Genomic DNA, 14109 nt, shown 5'->3' with positions numbered 1-14109 from the left:
TCAAATATGACGTCACAAAAAGTCAGACCCCCCTCAAATATGACGTCACAAAAAGTCAGAACCCCCTCCCCCCACTCAAATATGACGTCACAAAAAGTCAGACCCCCCTCAAATATGACGTCACAAAGCTCTGCCCCTCCCCCCAAAAATAAAACACGGTTCAAATCGCCTTAAAGTATTAAAGTCACATTGTAGTGTGGCGTATTTAATGTGGCGCTTACACTCTGACGTTGCAGGAGAAAACAATTATTAACAAGTCTATTTAATTAAGCAGAACGTGTGTCGTCATTTATAAAGTTGCGCACTTTGATGTGACGTCACATTTCTCACCCCCTCCCCCCCCACCTCGTCACACATCGTCACAAATGTCTGACACCCCCTCCCCCCCTCCCCCAGGTGCGTGACGTCATTTATGGACGGCCCCATATACATTGACCGAAGCTTGTGAATACACAACAATAACAACCGCCATTCGCCAACTAAGTGGAGGTGACGTCACCACGACGCTTGTGCCAGGCTAGGTGCACCTTGAGGCTACCACGTGAAGTGTCGAACGCCCGCTGGCAGGAGGTCACGGGGCAGACTCAGGTGCCACGGGTCGACTGACTGAGATGACTGGCTGATGCACCACCTGTGCCCCCTACTGTGCCAACCTGCTGCGCTTTAGCCACCCGGCGCTCCGCTCGTTGTTGTGAGCGTCGCTCCTCCGCCCTCCGTTGTTGTTGGAGGGCGACTGCCTCCAACTGCCCAGTAGCAGCGTCCTTCACGAGCCTCCTCCACAGAGGCCGATCTTGACACCGCTGGTACCGGTCATCGGCAAGTCCACTCAGCTCCACGTCCTCCTGTACCACATCACTCCATCTCTTCTCTAGCCCGTGCCGCGCCCGTTTAGCCCCCTCGATCCGGCCGAACAAAAGCTGTTTCGGCATGCGGTGGCTGGGAATGCGGGCTACATGACCCAGCCATCGCAGCCTTGCCCGCCGGAGGAGCTCACCGATGGGACCTTGCCCAGACCTTTCAAGGATTTGTGAGCTCCTCACACAATCCTGCCTGGTTAAACCCAGGATGGATCGTAGGCAGGCCAGCCTAAATGTTTCTAACCGGCGAAGATGTTCCATTAGGGGGGTCCACGTTTCGCAAGCGTAGAGAAGGGAGGGAATGACCGTGGCCGAGAAGACCTGAAGCTTAGTGCGGAGCGACAGACCAGGTAGCTTCCACACAGCGTTACGCAACCGATGAAAAGATATTGCCGCTCGACTGATTCGGAGTGAGACCTCTGCTGTTAAACTGGAGCCGGTCATAAGCACACTGCCCAGGTATGGGAAACTCTCCACTCTCTCCACAACTGCCCTATCACCGATTGGGAGTTGTGGGGGTGGAGTGTCCGATGGTACAAAATAGTCAGGCACCAACGCCACCACCATCACCACCACCACTACCACCACCACCTTCACTACCACCACCACCTTCACCACCACTACCATCTCCACCACCACTACTACTACCTCCACCACTACCACCACCACCACCTCCTCCTCCACTACCACCACTACCATCTCCACCACCACTACCACCACCACCTCCTCCTCCTCCACTACCATCTCCACCACCACTACCATCTCCACCACCACCACTACTACCATCTCCACCACTACCACTACCATCTCCACCACCACCACCACTACCACCTCCACCACCACCACCGTCACCACCACCACCTCCACCACCGTCACCACCACCACCACTACCACAACAACCACCATCACCACCACCTCCACCACCACCACCGTCACCACCACCACCGTCACCACCACCGTCACCACCACCACCGTCACCACCACCGTCACCACCACCGCCACCGCCACTTCAGATGACGGTCGACATCGACACGACCTCCGAGCGACTGTTTTCAACCCCACCGGTGACATTGACCCCATCCTCCACCTCCGTCGCACCACCACCACCACCACCTCCACCACCACCACCACGACCACCTCCACCACCACCACCACCACCGCCGCGTCTCAAGACCCTCTTGATGAGCGGCGATCCGAGCAGTAGCCTCCGGCACTGCAGCCGGAAGGCTCCGTCACAGAAGGCGTAGAGGAACGGGTTGAGGCAGCTGTTGAGGTAGCCCAGGCAGACCGCGTAGGGGTTCGCGTAGGCCAGCAAGCGGTCGAAGGCGCAGATGTCGGGCAGCCAGCCGAGCCAGCGGAAGGCGTCGAGGGTGCGCACCACGTGGAAGGGCAGCCAGCAGGCCGTGAAGGCCGCCACGAGGCACGCGATGGTGCGGAGGAGCTGCCGACGGACGCGCTGCTGGTGACGCACGCGTCTGGGTAGGGGTTGGTGGTGTGTGGGTGGTGTGTGGTGGGTGGGGAGATGATGACATGGGGTGAGACACGGGGTGAGACACGGGGAGATAGCAGGAGACACGGGGAGAGACACGGGGTGAGACATGGGGAGACACGGGGTGAGACACGGGGTGAGACACGGGGAGACACAGGGAGATGACACGGGGTGAGACACGGAGAGATAGCAGGAGACACGGGGTGAGACACGGGGCGACACGGGGTGAGACACGGGGATATGACACGGGGAGACACGGGGTGAGACACGGGGAGATAGCAGGAGACACGGGGTGAGACACGGGGTAACACACGGGGAGATAGCAGGAGACACGGGGTGAGACACGGGGTGAGACACGGGGAGATAGCAGGAGACACGGGGTGAGACACGGGGTAACACACGGGGAGATAGCAGGAGACACGGGGTGAGACACGGGGTGAGACACGGGGAGACACGGGGAGATGACACGGGGTGAGACACGGGGTGAGACACGGGGAGACACGGGGTGAGACATGGGGAGACACGGGGAGACACGGGGAGAGACACGGGGAGACACGGGGTGAGACACGGGGTGAGTCACGAGGAGACACGGGGAGAGACACGGGGAGAGACACGAGGAGACACGGGGAGAGACACGGGGAGACAGGGTGAGACACGGGGAGAGACATGGGGAGACATGGGGTGAGACACGGGGAGAGACACGGGGTGAGACACGGGGAGATGACACGGGGTGAGACACGGGGAGATGACACGGGGAGACACGGGGTGAGACACGGGGTGAGACGCGGGGTGAGACACGGGGTGAGACACGGGGTGAGACACGGGGAGACATGGGGAGACACGGGGAGAGACATGGGGAGACATGGGGAGACACGGGGAGAGACACGGGGTGAGACACGGGGAGAGACATGGGGAGACACGGGGTGAGACACGGGGAGATAGCAGGAGACACGGGGTGAGACACGGGGTGAGACACGGGGTGAGACACGGGGAGGCACGGGGAGAGACACGGGGTGAGACACGGGGAGATGACACGGGGTGAGACACGGGGTGAGACACGGGGTGAGACACGGGGAGACATGGGGAGACACGGGGAGAGACATGGGGAGACATGGGGAGACACGGGGAGAGACACGGGGAGACACGGGGAGATGACACGGGGTGAGACACGGGGAGACACGGGGTGAGACACGGGGTGAGACACGGGGAGATGACACGGGGTGAGACACGGGGAGACACGGGGTGAGACACGGGGTGAGACACGGGGAGATGACACGGGGAAATGGCACGAGGAGAGACACGGGCAGATAGCACGAGACACGGGGTGAGACACGGGCAGATAGCACGAGACACGGGGTGAGACACGTGGAGACACGGGGTGAGACACGGGGTGAGACACGTGGAGACACGGGGAGAGACACGGGGTGAGACACGTGGAGACACGGGGTGAGACACGGGGTGAGACACGGGGAGATAGCAGGAGACCCGGGGTGAGACACGGGGAGATGACACGGGGTGAGACACGGGGAGAGAGACACCGGGAGACACGTGGAGACACGGGAAGACACGGGGTGAGACACGGGGTGAGACACGGGGAGATGACACGGGGTGAGACATGGGGAGACACGGGGAGACACGGGGAGAGACACGGGGTGAGACACGGGGAGATGACACGGGGTGAGACATGGGGAGACACGGGGAGACACGGGGAGAGACACGGGGTGAGACACGGGGTGACACGGGGAGAGACACGGGGAGAGACACGGGGAGAGACACGGGGTGAGACACGGGGTGAAACACGTGGAGACACGGGGAGATGACACGGGGTGAGACACGGGGAGAGAGACACCGGGAGACACGTGGAGACATGGGGTGAGACACGGGGAGAGACACGGGGTGAGACACGGGGAGATGACACGGGGTGAGACACGGGGAGATGACACGGGGAGACACGGGGTGAGACACGGGGTGAGACGCGGGGTGAGACACGGGGTGAGACACGGGGTGAGACACGGGGAGACATGGGGAGACACGGGGAGAGACATGGGGAGACATGGGGAGACACGGGGAGAGACACGGGGTGAGACACGGGGAGAGACATGGGGAGACACGGGGTGAGACACGGGGAGATAGCAGGAGACACGGGGTGAGACACGGGGTGAGACACGGGGTGAGACACGGGGAGGCACGGGGAGAGACACGGGGTGAGACACGGGGAGATGACACGGGGTGAGACACGGGGTGAGACACGGGGTGAGACACGGGGAGACATGGGGAGACACGGGGAGAGACATGGGGAGACATGGGGAGACACGGGGAGAGACACGGGGAGACACGGGGAGATGACACGGGGTGAGACACGGGGAGACACGGGGTGAGACACGGGGTGAGACACGGGGAGATGACACGGGGTGAGACACGGGGAGACACGGGGTGAGACACGGGGTGAGACACGGGGAGATGACACGGGGAAATGGCACGAGGAGAGACACGGGCAGATAGCACGAGACACGGGGTGAGACACGGGCAGATAGCACGAGACACGGGGTGAGACACGTGGAGACACGGGGTGAGACACGGGGTGAGACACGTGGAGACACGTGGAGACACGGGGAGAGACACGGGGTGAGACACGTGGAGACACGGGGTGAGACACGGGGTGAGACACGGGGAGATAGCAGGAGACCCGGGGTGAGACACGGGGAGATGACACGGGGTGAGACACGGGGAGAGAGACACCGGGAGACACGTGGAGACACGGGAAGACACGGGGTGAGACACGGGGTGAGACACGGGGAGATGACACGGGGTGAGACATGGGGAGACACGGGGAGACACGGGGAGAGACACGGGGTGAGACACGGGGAGATGACACGGGGTGAGACATGGGGAGACACGGGGAGACACGGGGAGAGACACGGGATGAGACACGGGGTGACACGGGGAGAGACACGGGGAGAGACACGGGGAGAGACACGGGGTGAGACACGGGGTGAGACACGGGGTGAAACACGTGGAGACACGGGGAGATGACACGGGGAAATGACATGGGGAGACACAGGGTGAGACACGGGGTGAGACGGGGTGAGACACGGGGAGATGACACGGGGTGAGACACGGGGTGAGACACGGGGTGAGACACACGGGGTGAGACATGGGGAGACACGGGGTGAGACACGGGGTGAGACACGGGGAGACACACGGGGTGAGACATGGGGAGACACGGGGTGAGACACGGGGTGAGACACGGGGTGAGACACGGGGAGAGACACGGGGTGAGACATGGGGAGACACGGGGTGAGACACGGGGTGAGACACGGGGTGAGACACGGGGAGACACAGGGAGTCTGCTGTGGATTGATGATACTACTGATGATGATACTACTGATGATGATGATACTACTGATGATGATGATGATACTACTGATGATGATGATGATACTACTGATGATAATGATACTACTGATGATAATGATACTACTGATGATAATGATGATACTACTACTGATGATAATGATGATACTACTACTGATGATGATACTACTGATGATGATTCTACTGATGATAATACTAATGATGATGATACTACTGATGATACTACTACCGATGATGATGATACTACTACTGATGATGATGATAATACTACTACTGATGATGATTCTACTGATGATGATACTACTGATGATAATGATGATACTACTACTGATGATGATACTACTACTGATGATGATGATACTACTACTACTACTGATGATGATACTACTACTGATGATGATGATACTACTACTACTGATGATGATACTACTACTGATGATGATGATACTACTACTACTGATGATGATACTACTACTGATGATGATGCTGCTACTACTACTGATGATGATACTACTACTGATGATGATGATGATACTACTGATGATGATACTACTGCTACTGATGATACTACTGATGATGATGATGATACTACTACTACTGATGATGATGCTGCTACTACTGATGATGCTACTACTACTGATGATGATGATGATACTACTACTGATGATGATGATACTGATGATGATGATGATACTACTGATAATGATGATACTACTACTGATGATGATGATACTACTACTGATGATGATACTACTGATGATGATGATACTACTACTGATGATGATACTACTGATGATGATTATGATGACACTCACCCAAAGTGATAGCTCAGCTTCTTAGCAATGGCACAGTAACAGTAACAGATGACGATCTCGGGCAGCAGGAACGACAGGAGCGTCACAGAGAATGAAATGGAAGCGGTCCAGACGGCGACTTCGTGCTCGTCCGTCGTGGGGAATTGCATCTCGCAACTCCACGTTACTGTGGCCGGGTCCACGTCCCACTCGCCACCTGCCGGTGGGAGAGGCACAGAGGTGGGTGGGGTGGTGGTGTGGTGGTGTGGTGGTGGTGGTGGTGTGGGTGGGTGGTGGTGGTGTGGGTGGTGGTGGTGTGGGTGCGTGGTGTGGTGATGGTGTGGTGATGGTGTGGTGGTGGTGTGGTGGTGGTGTGGTGGTGGTGGGTGGTGGTGGGTGGTGTGGTAGTGGTGGTGGTGGTGGTGTCGGTGGGGTGGTGGTGGTGGTGTGGTGGTGGTGTGGTGGTGGTGTGGTGGTGTGGTGTGGTGGTGGTGTGATGGTGGTGTGGTGGGTGGGGTGGTGGTGGTGGTGTGTGGGGTGGTGGTGGGTGGGGTGGTGGTGGTGTGGTGGGTGGGTGGAGTGGTGGGTGGAGTGGTGGGTGGGTGGGTGGAGAGATGTGAATGATACTAGTGATAATGACATGACCACCACAACCACCACCACTTCAACCACCACCTCTACCACCACCACCATCACCACCACCTCAACCACCACCACCTCAACCACCATCACCTCAACCACCATCACCACCACCTCAACCATCACCACCTAAACCACCATCACCACCACCTCAACCACCATCACCTCAACCACCACCACCTCAACCACCACCACCTCAACCACCATCACCTCAACCACCATCACCTCAACCATCACCACCTCCATCACCATCACCACCACCTCCACCACCATCACCACCACCTCATCCACCATCACCACCTCAACCACCACCACCTCAACCACCATCGCCTCAGCCATCACTACCACCTCCACCATCACCACCACCTCCACCATCACTTCAACCATCACCACCACCATCTCAACCACCACCACCTCAACCACCATCACCACCACCTCAACCACCTCAACCACCATCACCACCTCAACCACCATCACCTCAACCATCGCCACCACCTCCACCATCAACAACCTCTATCATCATCATCACCACCTCAACCATATCTCAACCACCTCAACCACGACCTCAACCACCACCACCACCTCAACCTCAACCACCACCACCTCAACCACCTACCTCCATCAACCACCATCGCCAACTCAACCTCCACCACCACCACCTCAACCACCAGCACCACCATCTCCACCACCACCACCTCAACCACCACCACCACCACCTACCTCCATCAACCGCTCCTCCATCGAACCCGTCCATCCCACCGCCACCGCCATGCTGATAATAATACTGATGATGATGTTGTTGTTGGTGTTGACCATTCCCCGGCATCTCCAACCCATCAAAGTCACCACCACCACCTCAACCACCACCACCTCAACAACCACCACCACCTCAACCACCACCACCTCAAACACCGCATCCTCAACCACCACCACCTCGACCACCATCAACAATCTCTATCATCATCACCACCTCAACCACCACCACCACCACCTCAACCACCACCACCACCTCAACCACCATCACCTCAACCACCACCTCAACCACCATCACCACCTAAACCACCACCTTCAACACCACCTCAACCACCACCACCTCAAACATCACCACCTCCACCACCATCACCACCACCTCAACCACCATCACCTCAACCATCACCACCTCAACCACCATCACCACCTCAACCATCATCACCTCAACCATCACCACCACCTCCACCATCAACAACCTCTATCATCATCATCATCACCACCACCTCAACCATATCCCAACCACCACCACCTTAACCACCAGCTCACCTACCACCACCTCAACCACCACCCCCACCTCAACCACCATCACCACCACCTCAACCACCATCACCACCTCAACCACCATCACCACCATCAACAACCTCTATCATCATCATCATTATCACCACCTCAACCATATCTCAACCACCACCACCTCGACCACCACCACCTCAACCACCACCACCACCTCAACCACCACCACCACCTACCTCCATCAACCGCTCCTCCATCGAACCCGTCCATCCCACCGCCACCGCCATGCTGATAATAATACTGATGATGATGTTGTTGTTGGTGTTGACCATTCCCCGGCATCTCCAACCCGTCAAAGTCACCACCACCACCTCAACCACCACCACCTCCACCTCCACCACCTCCACCACCACCTCAACCACCACCACCTCAACCACCACCACCTCAACCACCACCACCTCAAACACCACATCCTCATCCACCACCACCTCAACCACCATCAACAATCTCTAGCATCATCACCACCTCAACCACCACCACCTCAACCACCACCACCTCATCCACCATCACGTCAACCACCACCTCAACCACCATCACCACCTAAACCACCACCATCAACACCACCTCAACCACCACCACCTCAACCATAACCACCACCATCACCACCACCTCAACCACCATCACCTCCACCACCTCCACCACCACCACCTCAACCACCACCACCTCAACCACCACCACCTCAACCACCACCACCACCACCTCAACCACCACCACCACCACCACCACCTACCTCCATCAACCGCTCCTCCATCGAACCCGTCCATCCCACCGCCACCGCCATGCTGATAATAATACTGATGATGTTGTTGTTGTTGTTGAACATTCCCCGGCATCTCCAACCCATCAAAGTCACCGCCGCCTCCACCACCACCACCACCACCTCAACCACCATCACCACCTCAACCACCATCACCACCTCCACCATCAACAACCTCTATCATCATCATCATCACCACCTCAACCATATCTCAACCACCACCACCAGCACCACCACCTCCACCACCACCACCACCATCACCACCACCTACCTCCATCAACCGCTCCTCCATCGAACCCGTCCATCCCACCGCCACCGCCATGCTGATAATAATACTGATGTTGTTGTTGTTGTTGAACATTCCCCGGCATCTCCAACCCATCAAAGTCACCGCCACCACCACCTCAACCACCACCACCTCAACAATCAGCACCTCAACCACTACCACCTCAACCACCACCACCACCTCCACGATCAACAATTTCTATCATCATCACCACTTCAACCATATCTCAACCACCACCACCTCAACGACCACCAATACCTCAACAACCACCACCATCACCACCACCTCAACAACCACCACCACCACCTACCTCCATCAACCGCTCCTCCATCGAACCCGTCCATCCCACCGCCATGCTGATAATAATACTGATGCTGATGTTGTTGTTGTTGTTGACCATTCCCCGGCATCTCCAACCCATCAAAGTCACCGCCGCCGCCTCCACCGCCTCCGCCGCCTCCACCACCGCCTCCGCCGCCACCGTGCGCCACCACGCCTCCCGCCACCCTTGCCACGGTGGTCCTCAGCAAAGCCGCGGGCAGCGACGCCAACAGCGCCAGCACCCACACCAGCACCGCGGACCGCGCCGCGTGCCTCCTGCTGCGCATGGCCGCCGAGGGCACGGCGTGCACCACGGCGATGTAGCGGTCGAAGCTCAGGCACGTGAGGCAGAAGACGCTGGCGTGCATGTTGACGTGGTTGACGAGGGCGCTGGCGCGGCAGAGGGCGCCGCCGAAGGGCCAGCGGTAGCGCATCGCCGTCGACGCGGCCCACAGGGGCAGCGTGGCGAGGAAGACGAGGTCGGCCGTCGCCAGGCTCACGATGTACACGTCGGCCACGCGGCGCGGAGCGTCGGCGGAGCGCCGCGGGGGCGGAGGAGGAGGAGGAGGAGGAGGAGGCGGTGGAGGAGGCGGTGGAGGCGGTGGAGGCGGTGGTGGCGGGCGGGGGGAGGGGGCGGAGGGGCTGGCGGGGACGGTGGGAGATTCACCGGTGGGAGATTCGCCGGTGGGAGATTCACCGGTGTGAGATCCAGCAGTGGGAGATCCACCGGTGGGAAATCCGCCGGTGTGAGATCCAGCAGTGGAAGATCCGCCGGTGGGAGATCCACCGGTGTGAGATCCAGCAGTGGGAGATCCAGCAGTGGGAGATCCACCGGTGGGAAATCCGCCGGTGTGAGATCCACCGGTGGAAGATCCGCCGTTGGGAGGCCCGCCGATGGGAGATCCACCGGTGGGAGATCCGCCGGTGTGAGATCCACCGGCAGGGCCCGTGTGAGATCCGCCGGTGGGTCTCCCACGACCACCGCACCCAGCGCCGCCGCCGCCGCCAGACCCACCGGGGGCCCCTCCGCCGCCGCCAGACCCACCGGGGGCCCCTCCGCCGCCAGACCCACCGGGGGCCCCTCCGCCACCGCCAGACCCACCGGGGGCCCCTCCGCCGCCGCCGCCGCCAGGGCCGCTACGGCCGGGGCGGCGGCGGCGGCGGCAGCAGCGCACGCCGCGGGCGGAGATCCAGAGCACGAGGCCGTTGCCGACGACGCCGGCGACGAAGATGATCATGTAGACGACAGGCACCACGGTGAGGCTGGGCTCCCACTCGCCCAGGTGGCACGCGGACGACGAGTTGGCGATGGCGGCGGCAGGCGGCGGCGGTGGCGGTGGCAGGGGGGTGAGGAGGTCGACCACGGAGGGGCCGAGGTCGCGGTACGGTGGAGGTGGTGGTGGTGGTGGGGAAGGGGGTTGGGGCGGCATGGTGGTGGTGGTGGTGGTGAGGTGGTGGTGGTGGTGAGGTGGTGGTGGTGAGGTGGTGGTGGTGGTGGTGGTGGTGAGGTGGTGGTGAGGGGGTGAGGTGGTGGTGGTGGTGGTGGTGAGGTGGTGGTGGTGGTGGAGGTGGTGGAGGTGGTGGCGGTGGTGCTGGTGGTGGTGGTGGAGGTGGTGGCGGTGGTGGTGGTGGAGGCGGTGGTGGTGGTGAGGTGGTGGTGGTTGAGGTGGTGGTGGTGGAGGCGGTGGTGGTGGTGGTGGAGGCGGTGGTGGCAGAGGCGGTGGTGGTGATGTTGATGGGTTAGGTGATGGTGTATATGTGTGTGTGTTGTATACGTGTGTGTCTACGTGTCCACGTGTGTGTCTGTGTGTGTCTGTGTGTCCATGTGTGTCTACGTGTGTCTATGTGTCCACGTCTCTCTGTCAACGCCTGTCTGTGTGTACACGTGTGTGTCTGTGTGTACACGTGTGTGTCTGTGTACACGTGTGTTTTTGTGTGTACACGTGTGTCTATGTGTACACGTGTGTGTCTGTGTGTACACGTGTGTGTACACGTGTGTACCTGTGTGTACACGTGTCTGTGTGTACACGTGTGTCTCTGTGTGTCCACGTGTGTATCTGTGTACACATGTGTACCTGTGTGTACACGTGTGTCTGTCTACACGTGTGTGGCTATGTGTACACGTGTGTGTACACGTGTGTAACTGTGTGTAAACGTGTGTACACGTGTGTGTCTGTCTGTACACGTGTGTGTGTACACGTGTGTGTGTGTACACGTGTGTGTCTGTGTGTACACGTGTGTGTGTACACGTGTGTGTGTGTGTACACGTGTGTGTGTGTGTACACGTGTGTGTCTGTGTGTACACGTGTGTCTGTGTGTACACGTGTGTGTCTGTACACGTGTGTCTGTGTGTGTACACGTGTGTGTGTGTACACGTGTGTGTGTCTGTGTGTACACGTGTGTCTGTGTGTACACGTGTGTGTGTCTGTGTCTGTGTGTACACGTGTAATCACTCCACTCCCCACTCTCTCACGACAACTGAGTGACTCATTCCGCGTTGCTCCACTTTTTATTGGGACTCATTAGCATAGCCAGTGACGTCACATCGCTTGCATACAAACCACGCCCCCCTCGTTGAATGTTCATGAGGCAGGGCTGTGACAGCGGCCGCAATCCGCCTCCTCACCACCCTCCCTCACCCTCACCACCCTCACCACCACCCTCACCACCACCCTCACCACCCTCACCACCCTCCTCACCACTCTCACCACCCTCACCACCCTCACCACCCTCCTCACCACACCTGACGATGATGATGATTGCTGCTTTGTGTCGCAGTAGAAACGTCGTGAGAATTTTATTGTTTTATATTTTTATTATTTTATTGTTTTATATCTTAATTGTTTTATATTTTTATTATTTTATAGTTTTATATTTTTATTGTTTTATATCTTTTATTATTTTATTGTTTTATATTTTTATTATTTTATATCTTAATTGTTTTATATTTTTATTATTTTATAGTTTTATATTTTTATTGTTTTATATTTTTTATTATTTTATTGTTTTATATTTTTATTATTTTATTCTTGATGATTGCTGCTTTGTGTCGCAGTAGAAACGTCGTGAGAATTTTATTGTTTTATATTTTTATTATTTTATTGTTTTATATCTTAATTGTTTTATATTTTTATTATTTTATAGTTTTATATTTTTATTGTTTTATATCTTTTATTATTTTATTGTTTTATATTTTTATTATTTTATATCTTAATTGTTTTATATTTTTATTATTTTATAGTTTTATATTTTTATTGTTTTATATTTTTTATTATTTTATTGTTTTATATTTTTATTATTTTATTCTTGATGATTGCTGCTTTGTGTCGCAGTAGAAACGTCGTGAGAATTTTATTGTTTTATATTTTTATTATTTTATATCTTAATTGTTTTATATTTTTATTATTTTATAGTTTTATATTTTTATTGTTTTATATTTTTTATTATTTTATTGTTTTATATTTTTATTATTTTATTCTTGATGATTGCTGCTTTGTGTCGCAGTAGAAACGTCGTGAGAATTTTATTGTTTTATATTTTTATTATTTTATTGGTTTATATCTTAATTATTTTATTGTTTTATATTTTTATTATTTTATATTTTTATTATTTTATTGTTTTATATTTTTTATTATTTTATTGCTTTATATTTTTATTATTTTATTCTTGATGATTGCTGCTTTGTGTCGCAGTAGAAACGTCGTGAGAATTTTATTGTTTTATATTTTTATTATTTTATTGTTTTATATCTTAATTATTTTATTGTTTTATATCTTGATTATTTTATTGTTTTATAATTTTATTGTTTTATATTTCTATTATTTTATTGGTTTATATTTTTATTATTTTATTGTTTTATATTTCTATTATTTTATTGTTTTATATTTTTATTATTTTATTGTTTTATAGTTTTATTAGTTAATTGTTTTATATTTTTTATTATTTTATTGTTTTATATTTTTATTATTTTACTGGTTTATATTTTTATTATTTTACTGTTTTATATTTTTATTATTTTATTGTTTTATATTTTTATTATTTTATTGTTCTATGATTTTAGTGTTGTATTTTTTTTATTATTTTATACTTTTATTATTTTATATTTTTATTATTTTATTGTTTTATATTTTTATTATTTTACTGTTTAATATTTTTATTATTTTATTGTTTTATATTTGTATTATTTTATTGTTTTATATTTTTATTATTTTATTGTTTTATATTTTTATTATTTTATATTTTTATTATTTTATTGTTTTATATTTTTA

At 54.0% G+C, this 14109-nt stretch overlaps 1 protein-coding gene across 1 annotated transcript; it reads right to left on the bottom strand.

Moving 5' to 3' along the window:
- Positions 1–362: 362 nt before the first annotated feature.
- On the bottom strand, positions 363–12470 carry LOC116938266 (uncharacterized). Its single transcript, XM_076057792.1, has 5 exons — positions 9812–12470; positions 8680–8759; positions 7875–8009; positions 6537–6732; positions 363–2332 (listed from the first exon to the last, which is right to left on the bottom strand). The coding sequence occupies exons 1-5, from the start codon at positions 11269–11271 to the stop codon at positions 1867–1869; spliced, it is 2337 nt and encodes a 778-aa protein (XP_075913907.1). The 5' UTR covers positions 11272–12470; the 3' UTR covers positions 363–1866.
- Positions 12471–14109: the final 1639 nt, after the last annotated feature.

The sequence above is a fragment of the Petromyzon marinus genome, chromosome 84, assembly GCF_048934315.1.
Source record: "Petromyzon marinus isolate PM22_M1 ecotype Great Lakes invasive population chromosome 84, UKy_Petmar_22M1.pri1.0, whole genome shotgun sequence".
NCBI lineage: Eukaryota > Metazoa > Chordata > Hyperoartia > Petromyzontiformes > Petromyzontidae > Petromyzon > Petromyzon marinus.
Note: the sequence above shows the minus strand (reverse complement) of the source record. Positions and strands in the feature narration are given on the sequence as shown.

Coding starts and splice junctions, on each gene's coding strand:
- LOC116938266 (XM_076057792.1), bottom strand. CDS start 11,271: ATGCCGCCCCAACCCCCTTCCCCACCACCACCACCACCTCCACCGTAC. Junction 6,733..7,874: donor TGGAGGAGCGGTTGATGGAG/GTAGGTGGTGGT, acceptor TCCCACCGGCAG/GTGGCGAGTGGGACGTGGAC. Junction 2,333..6,536: donor AAGCTGAGCTATCACTTTGG/GTGAGTGTCATC, acceptor ACCCCTACCCAG/ACGCGTGCGTCACCAGCAGC.